The sequence below is a fragment of the Passer montanus genome, unplaced genomic scaffold (assembly GCF_014805655.1).
Source record: "Passer montanus isolate IOZ18808 unplaced genomic scaffold, ASM1480565v1 scaffold211, whole genome shotgun sequence".
NCBI lineage: Eukaryota > Metazoa > Chordata > Aves > Passeriformes > Passeridae > Passer > Passer montanus.
Genome location: NW_024366715.1, coordinates 226,948 through 243,629, shown reverse-complemented (window position 1 = coordinate 243,629; position 16,682 = coordinate 226,948). Strand labels below are relative to the sequence as shown.

At 49.6% G+C, this 16,682-nt stretch overlaps 1 protein-coding gene across 1 annotated transcript in view; it reads right to left on the bottom strand.

Moving 5' to 3' along the window:
• Positions 1-9,849: 9,849 nt before the first annotated feature.
• RBM15 (RNA binding motif protein 15) overlaps positions 9,850-16,682 on the bottom strand; it is a 7,718-nt gene continuing 885 nt past the window's right edge. Inside the window, exon 2 of the mRNA XM_039709531.1 lies at positions 9,850-16,682. This exon is cut by the window's right edge and continues 7 nt beyond it. Within this exon, the coding sequence (XP_039565465.1) occupies positions 14,622-16,682 (2,061 nt within the window). The 3' untranslated portion in view covers positions 9,850-14,621.

Genomic DNA, 16,682 nt, shown 5'->3' with positions numbered 1-16,682 from the left:
ACTGAATCCTCAGCTCTGTCCTTCCCAGAGCAGAGCTGACTCACTCACCTCGAGGGATGAGCAGCCAGGAGCTGCCGGTGCCAGAGCACAGCAGAGATTTCAGCTCGTCCTGCTCACACACAAACAGCTGGCCCTGGGCAGGGATGGAAGCAGGGACAGGGATCAGGGTGATCCTTCCACGAGGATCAGCTGCTCCAGGAGCTCCTCTCTGTGGGGTGGGCGCTGCAGTGGGGCCGTTCCACATCCCAGGCACAGTTACTGCCACAGCACACAGGACCTGCAGGCAAAACCAGTTTTAATTAAAGCCAGAACCAGGACACAGCAAAGTCAGAGACCAAACCCACCCCTCCCCAGCTTCCCAACCCTCCAGAGACTCCCAGGGATTCCATGCACACACACAGGCAGCTCCAGTGCTGAGCCTGGATCCAACCAGCATCCCACAGATTTAATTTGGATGGATAAGACACAACACAGCAGCCTGGACTTTCTTTCCAGTAGTGAAGGGGAATTTTTTGAAATTTGGTATTTGAAATTATTATGGTAAAAAATTTGGTATTTGACATTATTATGTCAGCCTGGGATATTCATTCCAACCAATGGCATTATCCTTTTTTTAGCCTTCCCTTTTTTAATTATTAAGGAGATTTAATTGTCCTATTTTTTTTCTTACCCCTTTTATTCCTCATCCCTTTTTTTTTAATATTAAGGCAGCAAGACAGTTGTTTCCCCTATAAAACCACTCCTTTAAACTGTGAAACATATTATTTCAAGCCCAAAATGAGGTGGTCTATATTTAATAAAAAGCTACAGAATGTTTTAACAATTTCAAGGAGCTCCAACACTGTCACAGGTAAGAAAGTTCCTGTACAGATGATGGGCCAAATCCAGCAGTTACACAATTACACAGTGCCAAAGAAACTCTGCTTAAATGAGGGAAAAATTACAGGGAATGGGGAATATCAGTGCTACAAAACAGTTCATTTTTCATCTGCTGTTTGACAGCTTCTCCCAGGAATCTGCGGGCAGCAAGTGCTTTGGGAATGGTCCTTTCCACTGTAACCACCATCCCTTTACTCCTGAAACCTCAGCACCCACCACTCTGGGACTGGCATGGAGCAGTGAATATCTGATCCAGGATTTAAAGGATCCCCAGGGGGGGCATTTTCCTGGAAATTGCCTGGAATTTCCAATCCACCAGGATTTCTGGCTAAGATGATTATTTCTGAGGTGTTTAAGGCACTGGGAATTGCAGGGGGATGAACCATACTCAACCAATCCTGCAGTGAAGCCTCAGCCAAGCCCTTCTGCAGCAGGGATGAAACGTTCATTTTAAAAAACTGAGTTTTCACCTTGTGAAATAATAAAGTTCCTCATCTCACCAACTCAAACATTACCAGCAGCTTTGGTTTGCTGCTGTAACAGGAACCACGTGGGAGGTTTTCCAATCCTAAAGCTTTAGGATTTTAGCATTTCTTTCTAGAAGGCATTTTAGGATTTTAGGTTTTTTTTCTGCATCTCCCTAAGAGCAACTGTGCTTTTGGCTTTTAACAGAGTGGGACCAAAGCTCTGTGGGGATGGAAAGAGCCACCCCAGCAGCTCCTCACCCTGCTGCTCCCACTCTACACAATTCCTACACCTTTTATGCTCTGCTCTCTCCCTGTAAATGAAGCCTCTGCTCAACACCTTCCTCCTTCCAACACAAGCCCTGTGATATTTTCACCTCTTTTGCCACCAAGAAACAACTTGGCAGGATGTGGTGTCTACACCTCCCACCCCATCTCCTCCAACAAAGCTCCCCTCCAAACCTGCAGGATCTTAAGGAGAGTCCTGCCCTCTCTCCATCAGACCAATGTCACCAATTCCTTACTCTTATTTAGCAAAATTGGAGTTCTTGTGCCCCCAGCTTTCCTTCTGCAGAGGAGCAAACAGCTCAGGAGCTCCCATCTCCCCCATCCCAGCCTGTGGATGGGCACCACCAGCCTTTATTTGTCCCCAGAATAATCCTGCACAGGCAAAGCACCTTTCTCCAGCCACAATTACCTCTGGTTCATCCAAAATTGTTGAGGAAACCGATGCCCACAAGAAGAAACTCCTCCCAGGAGCCCTGCACCATCCTGCCAGCGGGCTGGGAGGGGGGTGAAGAGTCTTCAAACCTTTGTTTTTCCACTGAGCACGCCCAGGCTGGTGGTCAAACACTTCTCTGCTCACACCTGGCGCTGGGAAGGCAAGCACAGAACAGATGGTTCAGTTCCCCTGGCAGCTCTGAAAACCAAAGGCATTTATTTACTGCAGGATACACCACGTGCACGAGAGAGAGCAGCAGCGAGGGTGGGAACATCTGGCCCAGGAAGGTTTTCCCATCCCACTGAAGCCGTGGTGCAAATCACTTCCTAAAGCTGTTTTTGCACAGTGCAGAACACGACAGGGTGCTCATGTGTGGAGAAATGCAAGGGCAGGGGTTGCTGGGACAAAAATTGGGGTAAAAGCTGCAATCTGAGGTGGACTAGAAAATCCCTTTTGTCCCTGCTCCCTTCACAGAATCCCAGAATCTTTAAGGCTGGAAAAGCCCTCCTGGATTGTTGAGTCCCAGCTGTGCTCAATGCCCACCTTGTCCCCATCCCAGAGCTCTGAGTGCCACCTCCAGGCATTCCCTGGGCACTCCAAACCTCCCTGGGCAGCTCCTGCCAAGGCCTGAGCACCCTTTCCATGGGGAAATTATTTCTGAAAATCCTTCCCTTACATTCCCTACATTTCCTTACATTTCCATTACATTCCTTACATTCTCTTAATTTTCCTTACATTTCCCTTATATTCCTTACATTCCCTAATTTTTCCCTTTCAAAGGCAATCCTTCCCTTACTCATCTGCAGTAGAGAAAACCAGCAGCAATGGCTAAAAATGATCCTCAGCATGGAAAATGCTTTGCTGGAGGGTGGTGCCCTCCCAGCCATCCCTCCTGCCTTCCAGCCCTCGTGCACCTCACAGGCAGCATCTCCACCCTTTGCACTGGGAAGAAATCACCAACAACTCCTGGATCTTTGCAAGATTTCACTCACAATAAATCAAACCCCCTGGAAAAGCAATGCCAGCCTCAGCACTGTGCCCTGAGTCACCTGGGGAACATTGTCCTGCCCAAGCTCATCCCCTGCACATGGGGTAATATGCCATGGCCAGCTGGATCCTGATGGGAAACCACATTTGGAAGGACTTTAAGCAGGATTCATGGGTTTAAAAACCTTCTAAAAATCATGGTGCAGAGAAACCAAGCACTCAAGAATTCTCCAAAGACCCAGCAACCTGCAGGGAACCAGAGCTGGCAGGAAGGAATCTGAGTGACCAAAGGAACCCAAGAAAACATCCTTCAATTTTCACTGTACCCCAACAGAGACTTGCCAAAACACCTGAGTCCCTTGGGGAAAAAAAACCTTAACAACTTCATTTAGATAATTCGTTTTCTGAGCGCTGACAGACAGAGGACTGATACCCTGAATCCTGATTAATTTTAGCACCACAGGATTAAAAAAGCAAGAAGAAAATATGGAAGAGGCTTCTCTAACAAGACAAGGATCACTGCTGGGTTTGTGCTGGGCTGCAGGGGTGCCACCCCTCCTGGAAGGAAACGCTTCTCCACTGCTACCAGTGATTTACTCCCAGGTGTAATCCTGAAGGAGGAGCCTGGCAGGCACCTTGGCAGGACTGATTTATGGGGTGGGCACCTGCTGGGTCTTAAACCTGCTTCAAGGGATGTTCCACATGCCAGGATAAAAAGCTGCTAAGACTCAGCTCGGGTCTATCAAAGGAATGGAAGTTGGTGCAATTGGAGCTCACATCAGGAAGCACATTGCACTCCCCCATACCCACTGGAATTATTTTAAATTATTCATACATAATTTAAATTTATTAATATATTATTTATATATTCATGTTACTTTATATAATTTTATATTAAAATAGTTTATACATATTATTTATATATTATATTATTTAAGATAAACGTTTATATATTAATATATAACATTTTATTTATACATATTACTTATATTATATATTATTTTATAGATTTTATATTTTATATACAATTATTTAATTTATTTATACATATTATTTAGATTTTGTATTATTTTATATTATTTACAAATATATTTAATATATGTGTATATATATATATATTTATAAATAATAAATATTTTATTTATACATTTATATTTGTAATTTACATGGCCATTGTACACCCCTGAGTGTCCTGGCTACCAGCTGCAGGTTTCCCTTCCCTGTTCTGCATTCTGCCTCATTGAAAGGCAGGGATACAGCTGCTAGAACATGGATTTAGGCACTTCAAATACAAAATAAACTTTACAAAACAAACCTCTCCCTGCCCCACACTCTGTGGTCAGGCTCTGCCCTTGATAACAACACAACCTACTGACACCAAGGCTGTGACTTTCCCAGGGCTCCTCAGATGCCACGAGCGGCTCACGCCAGGCACTGGGCACGGAGGGGGTTTGCCACGGAGCAAGGAACAATCTTTATCTCCTTATGTCCCTCCGAGGCTGGGCTGGCATCATCCCGGCTGTTTCCCCAGCCCTGGCACTGCCTGCAGCTCTCAGGGAACCCCACACGAGCAGGGTGAGGGGTGGCAGCTCTGGGTTCAACCCCATCCCTGCATCTCCTCTACCCCAAAGCTCTGCAGTGCCCCCAGCACACTCAGAAACCACAGGGGAAATCCTCATCATTGCCACTTTAAAGGGGAACAAGAGGCTTTTCCACAGCTGTGGCAGCACAAAAACCACCGCAGACGAGGTGCTTCAGCTACCAGCACTGTGGGGATCCTGTGAGCACCTTAAGCCACACGGAGAAAGCCAAAAACAATTTAGGAGAAAGCCAAAAACAATTTAAAATAGCTGGGTGAGGATGTGACACCGGGGCCTTCCAGCAACAGGAAACGTGGCTGTCCTTCCCTCCCCTGTCTGGCAGATCCCTCATGGTCTGGGCTGTTTACTTGCCCTCACACACACTGATAACAGCAACGCTCTTTTTGGTGCTGGTTTCCCCCTGGCCTGGAACACGTCCTGCAGCTGTGTTTATGATGCAGAGCGTTATTAGGCTGCAGTTCAGCAGAGCTTGAATTAAAAAGTTTCACTTCTGAGAAGCTGGAAGCCTTCTTAGGTGGTGGGAGTTGTTTGGAAAATAATAATAAAACTCTTTAAAGATACCGTAATGGTTCCCACTGAAGTCCATGGGAATTTATCAGTGACTCTAATGAACAAAAATTAAAGCAGATGTTGAAAACCCGGAAGTTTTAGCTTTAGCTGAGATCCTCATGGGAAAACTTTCCAGCCTGCAGAAACCACAAAGGGGATGGGAGCTCTTGCTCATGCTAATGGACAATTCCAGAAGTAATTCATGGGTCAAAGTCTCTTTTCCAAAGCAGACTTTGCCTCTGAAGCCACCACCAAGCTTTGCAAAACTTTCCCCTACAGATATCCCTCACGTGGACAAGGTAGAGCCAGGATTGTACTCTGGAAGGAAGAGGCAAAGGGTGTCTTTACAGCACCCCAGGGACAAAAAAACCCAACAAACTGAGTTCCAGCCCCTCAAGCCTTTGGACAAGCTGGGAAGGAGTCACAGGCACCCTGGCTGACACAAGGGGGGTGACAGGGATGGGGTGTCTGGGTCTGGGCTCTGCCAGAGCTCGTGGCCCAAGCTGCTCTTGGGATGCAGCTCCGAGTGCCACGAGGAACAGGAAAGGCACCCTCAGACACTGAGAGCTCAGAACTGGCTGTGCCTTAGTGCCAGGGACAAAGCTGGGCTGGCACAGGTGAAACACAAGGTCTCAGAATCACAGAACCCTGGAATGGTTTGGGTTGGCAGGAACCTTAAAGCTCATCTTGTTCCACCCCCTGCCATGGGCGGGGACACTTCCACCAACCCAGGGTGCTCCAAGCTCCATCCAGCCTGGCCTTGGGCACTGCCAGGGATGGGGCAGCCACGGCTGCTCTGGGCACCCTGTGCCAGGGCCTCACCACCCTCACAGGGAAGGATTTCTTCCACTATCAAACCTGAATTCCCCCTTTTTCAGTTGAATCCATTCTCTTTTGTCCTGTCAGTCCAGCTCCTGATGAAGAGTCCCTCCTGGTCCTCGTTCACAGCCTTGTCTTCACCCACCCGACAGGAGCAGCATGAGAAACATCAACATCCCCTTTTCCCATCCCCAGCTCCCCACGGGCCCCAACAGCAGCAGCTCGGGTGGTTCAGGACCTCATCCTGCCCTGCACCTCTGCCCAGGTCAGAGCTGGAGCAGCCCAGGCTGGCAGGGACCAAAGCAATCCCTTGGCCAAGGGGGCTGCAAGCACCTCCATGGCCCAAAGGACATCTCCTCTCCATGGGCAAACAGCTCAACAACCACCCCGAGACCCTGCTGGCTTCTCTTCACTCAAACCCTTCTACACCCTCGTGAGTCCTCAGACACACATTTGTGTCCCAGCCATATCTAAAATGTGCAATTTTCCTTTCCAAGGCTGGAAATGCAGCACATGCATCCGCAAGGAGAGGCTGGCTGCAGGATCCAAGTGCTGGCCTGCACAAAGGGCAGCAACGCCAGGGAATGCTGCCAGCTCGGGGCTGGGTCAAGCTGTGTGCATTGCTAAACCTGACCTATCACTGCATCTGGGGACAGGAAATACTGAACAGAGCCAAAAACCTCCAGCCTGATCTTCAGATGCAACTGCAGAACTAGGCATGAAGGTCAAGGCAGGCAGATAAGGAAATGAAATAGCTGTGACCCACAATTAATCCACAGCTCATCTGCTCGTTTGTGGAGCCCACCACATCCCATCCCCATCCTGGGACAACACACACGAGCTCAAACCCAAGAGCTGGGCTGGGAGGTGGCAACTCATTAATGCACAGCCCAGCAGCATGTGTGACAGCAGCCACACCCTGGGTTCCAGTGTTTAATTAATACATCCCCGGAGCGGGGTACAAAGGGGGAAAAAACAGGCAGCCTTTGTGCCACCATGCACGTTCTGTGCTCCTGCTACAGGCACCTCCAGCACAAAGACAAAAGGATGAGCAGCAGGAGGCTCCTGTCAAACCCATCCCAGCACGTGCACTGAGCCAGTCCCTCAGAGCTCACGCTGCCTTAGGAGTTCACCTCACCCAGTTCTCAAGGCAGCTCTAATTACACTCAGGCACAGGGCTCCAAGCCAAGAACCACAGGAAACACAACGGGAATCACAAAGCCAGCAGCCCGAGAGCCTTTCCAGTGCTCTGCCTGTTTGACCAAACCCTTTCCAGTCTTTGCCCCAGACCTCGGGACAGGAGGTGGGAGCATATCCCCCCAAGAGCATTTGCCATTTCATAGTAAACCAGCAGCACGAGGCCAACACAAGCTTGTTATTGGCCACGAGCAGAATCTGGGCCATCTGATGGTTTAAACTTATTAATTCAGCTGCAGCTGGTAAAAGCACAGTTCTAAAAAAATGTGTGAATTCAAATAACCTGCTCCCATCTAATCCGCTCGCACTGCTCTCTGCTGCAGTGCAGTTAATTAAATGGTTCTCGTTATAAATCCACTTTCCCCAGAAGTCTCATTAGCCAAATTAATATGATGCATATAGAGCACTTAACCCTTCCAAGAGAGTGGTTTTAACAACAGCCTGGCTCTACCTGGCCACTGGAGCATCCCTCTAAGCCCTTCAGAAGGCAGAGGGGCAGACCCAGCACCCAAAAAACAACTCGCTAAGGCAAAGCAACTGCAGAACCATCCCACAGCACATCCCACAAAACCTCCGAGTCTCTGCAATAAATGCATGATGTAAAGGAGACAGGGAACCATCTCCCAGTGAAACAGACAGTGAAATCTGACTCAGAGAGGCAGATTTCTTCTGGAACAGCCACTGTCACTTCAAAGCACACCCAAAAAGTGGGCTAGTGCCCAAGGCCTGACACAAACACCTGGATACCTGAGCAGGTGACCAGCTTGCCAAAAAGATCCCCTCTTTTGGGGTACACTGACAGATCACCCATCTCCTGCCAGCATCCACGCCCCAGCCCAGGCAAAGGGGCTGAAACACATCTCCCATTATTGCTCCCAGCCCCAGACCCACTGTACAACACTTCAAAGGAGATTCAGAGGCTGTATCTCAACAGCACAAGAAACACATTGCAAAAAATAGGAATTTTAACTACAAACTCCAACTTCTAGAAGAAAAGGCATCTTCTGAGTCTCCCCTCTCCAATTCCCTTCCTTCACAACCAGCAATACTGACAATTGCTCCCATTTACAACAAAAAGCTTCATTTAAATTATTACACCAGCATCCCAGAAACACAGACAATTTGCCAAATCATTGGCTTGGCTTTTCTTATCAACACATACAAATTATAAACACGACTCTGGGTTAAAGCAGTGTTAATTCACGCAGTTCATGAAGTCAAAACAACAGCTCCAGCTTGCCAAGCTGAGAACACGTAGCTTTATGTGCAGGGCCCTGTTTCCTAACGGGACTCCCCAACAAACAGGGAAGCACATCCAAGAGTTGGCTCCTTGCACCCACTCCCGAGCGGGTGGAGCAGCACGGTGACTGAAGAAACCACAATTAGTAAGCATTAACAATCAAGGCAACAAAAAGTGAACAATCTTCTTTCACATTACAACTCAGTCCAACCTCTTCCAGCGCCTTACCTGTTTTAGGATTTACACAGCGCTTTGCCCCGGGAGCAGACACCTCGCAGAGCACAAGCACAGCATCCGTCGGCTGAGAGGCATCTGCAGCCTAGCACAGCTCCTGCCCGGCTGCAGGGGGTTATCCACGGAGGTTAAAGTGTGTCAAGGCAAACAGGGCAAGCGTTCAAGGTGTCCTCATGGCTCCTCACAGCAATTCTACCAGGGCAGGATGAGCTCCTGAAGCCGACGTCGCAGCAGTGGCAGCTTCCTCTCGACGTCCTGCAGCAAACACGGAGTTGTGCTCCTGCACGGGAACAGCTTTCCAAAGCTCAGGAGCCCCCGGCACAGGAGAACTACAGCACACAACGTTTTCGGGCCGTTCCTCTCCCCGTCTGCACTACACCGGGAGCGCGCGGCGGGGCCGGGACGCGAGCAGGGCGCATGCACATCCGAGGCGTGTGGAACCACTGGCTTCAAAACCGGTCAAAATAAGGCACTGAGACACCACGCAAAGGTTTAAATTACCGCCTCCAGCTCTCAGGAACTCTTCATCCATTCAGCACTAAACCCACAACTGCTGAAAAGCCCCTGGAGATGGAGGAGCGCCTCGCGTACGGCAGGAAAGGCTTTATTAACAGCATTTAAACACTTTTAAGGACTCATTTCTCTTTTTCTTTTGGCAATTTTGGTGCAAAGGTTTTACGTGCAAGATTCAAAGCAATTTCAAAACTTTTTTTCTTCAAAATTAAAAAAAAAAAACCAAGAATCAAAACTAAAGGCAAACATGTTGGGTGAACAAAATAAATCAGAAACTTAAAATTCAGGAACTCCAGCTCTTCCAACCAGCGAAGCCCCAGACTTGGGCACCGTTCCGAGGCGCAGGGTGGTGCTTCCCTGCTTCTTGTGTGCCAGCAGCAGCACCGCTGCCCCGTCCCGCTGAGGAGAAACGCAGCAAGTGACCCCTTTTTCACTGCAAACACGGGGGCCACAGCAAGGCCATCAGACACAGATTCTTCTGACTGGTACCACAGGTCGATCAACGCAAAAGTGTCGGTGCTCTCCCTGCTTCTTGCTCAAGACCCACAACTATCAGCTCAATTGGGCAGCAGCAGCAGGAACCCCTCCGCTGCCAACACAGGGGCCAAACGTTTGTCGTCAATTCACTTCCAGGCAGAAAAACCATTTTCCTCAAAAGAAACAATTTATTTAGAATGAAACAAAATCAGCTCAACTGTGAGCGCATGTTTGAGTGACAGCTACTTTTAAGCTGTGTGAGCCATAAAAAGGGTATTCCTTTACTTTTCCAGCAATCTTGTGTACACAGCACAAAGCAAAGAGGTCATTTTTTTTTCCACTTAAAACACGGGCATTGGCATCACAATAGCAGATACACAACTTTTTTTTTTTTTTAAAGCTGCCATTTTAGTAAAATGCACAAATACTAAACAGATAAGCTTTCTTCCACCAGGAGGCCCATGTAAATTCCACATAAGCCACAGCTTCTCTTCCCAAAGGTCCATTAGAGCTTGGTATCCCATGCGGTTGTCTTCTGCAGTCCACCAGATTTGCTTGCAGGAGGAAAAAAAACGTTATTTCAATACAAATGTGTACACCAGATTTGGGTTTTTCCCCCTCCCTACATTATACAGATGAACATAAAGAGCTACGAGGCCTTTCTGAATATTCTGCTTGGACTTCAAAAAGCACCAATACCACCCATGGGCATGAAACCTCGGAATGAAGTTGCCTTCTAGGGATAGATGCAAAACAAGTAGTGCAGGGCTTCTTTTTGGACCAGGATAAAACTAGGCTTACAGTATGGATGATTACTCAACTTGCAGTAACATTTGTTGGGGCACATCAAAATCATTAACCAGGAGAAAAACCAACCTAATTCTTGCTAATTCGGTTGACTTTCCTCACTGGGTATTTCCTGAAGGCAACTTATCAACGAAACCATGAAGTGTAGTGTTACACAGCTCTTTTGCTCTCGTTCTGCTGCGCAGTTCTAACAGCAGACAATGCCAATATGAAAAGGTCAAATCAAAGACACACCCAATAAAATTTCAAATTGTTACTATTCAAGTCATATCTCCTAGCCATCGTTTTCACACAATCAGAACTGCGGGAAGATGAATATTCAATGAACCATTCTCTGCACCACCCGGTCTGCTTTAAGCCTGATGCAAAAATCACCTCATCGTTCAGTCTACCAATCATTGGAATATCTGTCCTTCAGTGCTATAAAGAAATAAACAGGGGGGCAAAGGGGAAAGAACCCCAAAAGCTCTAGAGCCACATGGCAACCATTTCTTCCCCTCTGGGCACACAGCACTCCCCAGGAGCACTGCCCTCAACACTGTTTTGCTTAGAGCCAGGAACTACCATTTTCCAAGGCATTTTTCCCTGAGTCCTCAGAGTTTTTGAACTTGTCTTCACAATTTTGATTCAATCCCCCTCCCCATTAATACCTCAGGCCTTTCACCTCAGTTACCATCAACCAGAGGGTTCCCAAACCCACATAAGAAATTAAAACTTGTTCTTGGTAAGACTCGGCTCTCCATAGAGGCCAAGAAATTGTCCCTGAAATTGTCCATCTTTAACATCCTTGCAGGAAACAAAAGAGAGAGAGGGCAAGGTTTGTCTGCCTGGCAATAATGCCCTTCTCTCTCTGGGAGGCTGACAAGGATGTGTTGGTATTTGTGCCCCTAAAACCTCTGGATTGAGGATAACCTCAGCGTTCCCGGGGCAAACAAAGCCACTGGCCAGGGGCCAAGGAAGTTGCGCAAAGTTTCCAATCGAAAGAAATAAACAACAAACTAAAATCTCAAACAAAACTACGAGTCATTTGAGGTTCTTTCCCCAAAGCATAAAGCACAAGGATGAAATGATTCAGGAAAAGGACATCCTTTTTCCAGGCTAATTCAACACACTCATGAAATAGAAGAACATCAGCTGCACACAAGGTCGGGAGGGAATACTGAGCTCTCGCCAGAGCAACTTAATGCCAGACACGAGGAGAGAGCCAACAACTGCTACATCTGGCTTGCTCTACACACAGTGGTATCACCCACAGGCTTCTAAACCTTCAGCCCTGGCTAAGCCAACCTCAGTGGACAGTTACTCCAATGGGAAACACCTCAGACCAAGGAGGAAAGCACAGCCCGCCCAGCCGGGATGGCAGCACGGGAATTCAGTGCCGGCAAGAAAAACCTTTCAAAGTTTTGCCACAAGAACCCTCAAAGGGTGTTTAAAATCCTTGCTTACAAAACAGAGCAGCAACCACAAATGAACCAGATTCAAAGAAGCAGGTGCTCCATTAAATAAGGAACCAGAAAAACTTGGGAGTCAAACACAGCCTCGCCTGCTCCTTCTCGCCCTCCAGCACAGCACAATTTCACAGCCAGTGGCAGGTGGAACCACCGTGACTTCCCGAAGAAAAACGGAAGTGCACCTAGCATGCTCTTCCCAAAAGCTTCCCAAAGCAAGCTGGCTTTGACAAGCTATGCTGACTCCAAGTTTGATGGGTTTTTAAGCAGGTGCCTGCTGCGGATCAGCGGAACAAATGCTGCTCTCAGTGTCCAACACAAACTTTAGTGCTTTTTTCCCCCCGGTTTTGGGCAGATTGAAATTCCCAGCTGTTCAAGTCTCTTTCCTAGAAAACTCTTGCAAGTGATTTCTGTCAGATGACAGAAATCTCCCAGAAAACTCCCTCTGAATGCAAGCAGCACTTGCAGCATTGATCACCTGCTGACACACAACAGGCACCTGCTCCAATTAAACATTCTTTGCAATAAGTGGTAAACACGCTGTATCATCTTAAACACAGTGATCTGCATTTCTGGTGTCATTCCCAAAAATTCTCATTGTTAATAGTAAGCTGAACAGCTGAATTCTGCCATCTCTTACATTCACACTGAAGGACAACCCAGAAACCCTGGATTTTACTCTCAAATTTAAGAGCATTAAATGAGACTTTCACCTTTTCATTTAGAAAGAAAAGTAGCTATAAAAAAGAAAATCTGTGTTTAAGAAATGCTGCCACATTGGAATTCTCAGTTCACCACGATGTTTGGGATGCTGGATCCACTCATTCTGGACAGATAAAGGAATCAAAGCCCTCTCTGACAAGTGGTGCAGTAACAAAAATTCCTATTTTTGTGACAGAAACTCAAGCAAGTTCAGTTACACCCATAAAATACATTCAAAAGATTTCCTCCTTCGTCTCCTACCACATCCTATTCCACACTTTGAATTTGATTTTTGCCATGCAAGTTTTAACAGAAATCAACTCATGCCTGTATCAATTACCCAAGGAATCTACTGGAGCATGGACCGAGCGAGGCAGCGTCGCTTCTCCGTTGCCCAAATCCCTGAAAACATGGCTAAGTGCAACATTACATTCTGGGTTTAAGTGCAAGATTACAATTTTAGGGCCTGTAAAGAGATACAGTGAGATTTACACTTCAGTTTAGAAGCTGCTGCTACATCCTTTTGGTTGTTAAACTGAGTATCACGGAATTAGATCACATCAGGGACTGAGATCCCTTCTCCCCTTCTAAATGCCTGAATTACCAAAGGTGGCTAAGACAGCTGGAGAAAAGTGCCCAATGACTTGAGAAAAATAAGAAAAAAATAACTATGCTCTTTGGAAAAAAACCTCCCAAAAAACAACCTGCAAACTGTTTCATCCTTGAATCACAAGAACAATAGCTCACACCTCAGCATCTCGGAGTATTTTTAATATTTCTCCAGGATGCTAAAACCACTTTACTCCAGGTGCCCATGATAAACCTCATGTAATGCCCACTGCACACTGTACCTGAAGAGTCCCTAGCAGACAGCAGTTCCTTGCTATTAACAAAGAGGTAAAATGTTAATGAGAACTTTTATGTAATTAAATTATCACAGAATGAAAAGCATCTCTGGAGAGAAGCACTTACTTGCTCAGTTTGCATTGTGGAACCAGACCCCACTGAACCTGCAACTCTTGCAAAACAAAACAAAACAAAACAAAAAAAGGCAGTAAAACCAAAACCCCACAATATAACTCAAGTTCTCCTTAAAGCACCTCCTTGTTTCCTGCACACCAGAGTGAGCACAAGACATTCCTGGTTTGCAACAAAGTCCTCAGCTCTTCACCTAGTCACTGCTACAACCTGGTCACTGCTACAAACCCAAAGTGCACATATGGGATACACTGGGAAATCAGGGAAATACACCTGTAAAAAAGCCCAGTTTCAGTGCATGCACCTGGGGAGGCTGGATGAAAAAGGAATCCCTTTCCAAAAAGGAATTCAGTGTTCTGCTGTGTACCCGAGAGCAGCTGCTGCTCACCTGAAAAACGTCGACCTTGAGCCACGCGACTCAACGGGGAAACCACTGCGGCTCCCGAGGGAAGGGATCCCGCGGGCCAAAGGGGCCCTGGCCTGAGGCCCACACGGAATTCCAAGGACTCAAAAGAGGAGGTGACACCAGTCTGTTATTAAAGTATGGTTTTCCATTTCCACTGAGTGCTTTAAATCTGGTCTGTTCAGTTTGGAGCTCTCTCGAGGACGAGCTCTTGGGACTTGCTTTAAAATACATGAAATGAAAAAAGGACATGAATCTAAATTAAGAAGACAGGAGTTTTTCTTTCCCCTCCCCTCCCCCCCACCCCAGTTTTTATTATTTTTCTATTTTCTGTAAATCAAAGCAGGCTGAGCCTCCCTGCTGTCCCCACTGATAGGGAATTCTCAAAATATCCTATTCACTCTACTCCTAACCAACCTCTCTGGCTTCTATCTTTATAGAAAAATGTAGTAACAGAAAATCGGCCCGGGAAAGTCACCTACAAACAAAGATCTATTTAAAATAACGACAGGGCTGGCTAAGGCTGTATCCCATAGCACCTGGCACACGCTGGAGGGGCTGCATGGAGGAGGAGGCAGGGTTGGGAACAGAACACGAGGGCCTTAGGATGCCCCACGGACAATGATCATGACCAGATAGTCGTCCTCTGATTTGGCCAACGCCTTGGCCGTGGAGTCCAGGAACTGCTGGGAGAAGTCGCAGGGCGGAAAGGCGTGCAGGACCCCGCTGTTCTCCTTGTCTTTGTTCCCCCCCACAGGGAGGCTGATCACCCCAGCAGCCTGCTTTTGCTTTAGGTAGGACACCAGATTCCTGAGCGGCCTCTGCGTGGAGGTGGTGGCGGCCTCGGCAGCTCCGGCTGCGGAGCGGTTGTCTGAGGCGCCGGGCACGGCCAGAAGGATGGCATACCCGTTGGGACCCGCCACCTTGATGCGCCGGTTGACCTCGTCCAACTTGGGCTGGTCCAGACGGAGACGTTGGGTGATCTTGAGCTGAGCCACTTTCCCCCCAGTCGATCCCTCCACGAGGAGGCTGCTGGCGACTCCGAGGTCCCCCTGGAGCAGGTGCATGTTGGACGGGAAGTTGCTGTTCTTCAGCAGGAGCATGCCCTGCCAAGCCAAGCACAGCTTGGGCGCTGCCCCGGCCTGCGCCGTTCCATCCTGCTGCTGTTTCTGGGGAGGAGGTTTGAGCCGGGAGCCTCCGCCACCTCCCTCCGCCGCCCGCTCGTCCTTTTTGGCCGGACTTTTGCACTCCTGGGCGGCGGCGGCGGCGCGGTGCTTGCGCTCCCGCTCTGCGGAGTTCTTGCGGTCGCGCTTTTCGTTCTGCCCCCGCTCCAGGCTGCCCCGGCGGGACTCCCGGATGGGGGAAGGTCGCTCCAAGAGGAGCAAGCGGGATGAGCGCTCAGGGTCACTACTGTAACGCTCCCGGCCCCCGAGGAGCTCGGGGCTGCGGTCCGGGGGAGAGGTTGTGGCCAAGCAGTGGCGCTTTCGGGAGGAAGAGGAGCGCTCGCTGTCAGGGGAACGGTCCAAGTGCCGGCCTCCATCCTCCGCCAGTCTCCGTTTCCTGGGCTGATCCCTACTGCTACTGCCCAGCTCCCTCTCCCCGCGGTCCCGCTCCAAGGACCACCCATCCCGGCGGCGCTCCAGGCTTTCCAGTGGGTCATAGGCAGCTGCCCGATTACTCCGGTCCCGCACAGGGGGCGGCGGGGGCACCCACTCTGTCTCAGGATAAAGGTCTCTGTCACGGTCTCTATAGAGCAACGGTGGCGTCCTGTCCCGGGCCCCTCGTAGAGGGTCAGGGGGGGCTCCCCGGTGAGCCCCAAAAGCAGCCGCCTCCGCCACGAGCTCGTAATGAGCCGGGGGCGGCAAGGGCAGGGGCTGCAGGTAGGGCTGCTGGTACCGATGCTCCGTGTCGGCAAAGTCCACGCGGAGCCGGCGGTCCGGCCCCCCCAGGGGGAACCCCCGCATGTGGGTGCAGGCTGCCTGCGCCGCGTCCAGGCTCTCGTACTGGATATAGGCCCAGGAATCCCCTTTGCGGTAATCGATGGTGCGGATGGTGCCAAACCGATCAAACTCCCTGGCCAGGGCGGCCAGGGGCACCCAGGGCCCCAGGCCGCCCACCCAGAGCCGGGTGGTCGGGGTGGCTTTCCCGTACCCGATCTTGATGGGGTTGCGCAGCAGCACCTTTCCCGACATGGCCAACTTGGCCCGGTGCGCCATGTCCAGATTCTCAAATTTAAGAAAACCATAGGTGCTGGTCTGCCCACGCCCCGGCCTCTTGATGTCCACCTCAGTGATGACCCCAAAACGGTCAAAGGCTCGCCGCAAGTCCGACTCGCTCACGGTGATGTCCAGGTTGCCCAGGAACAGCGTGCGGTTGGCTCTCTGGTCATCCTCAGGGCTGATCTCCTCCTCGGCGGCCGCTCCGGCACCTCCTCCTCCTCGGAATCCCCCGGCCGCCGCCACGCCGGCCACGCGCTCCAGCCCGTACGCCGGCCGCACCCGCGCCTCGTAGAAGCCGCCGTAGTCCCGCTCCCTCTCCAGCTCCCTCGGCAGCGGCGGCGGCGGCGGGAGCCGGCCCAGGGCGAGCTGCTGCAGCCGGTAGTCCCGGTACCCCAAAGCTCCGCCGCTGCCCGCGGGCGACAGCGCCCGCTGCGCGGCCCCGGC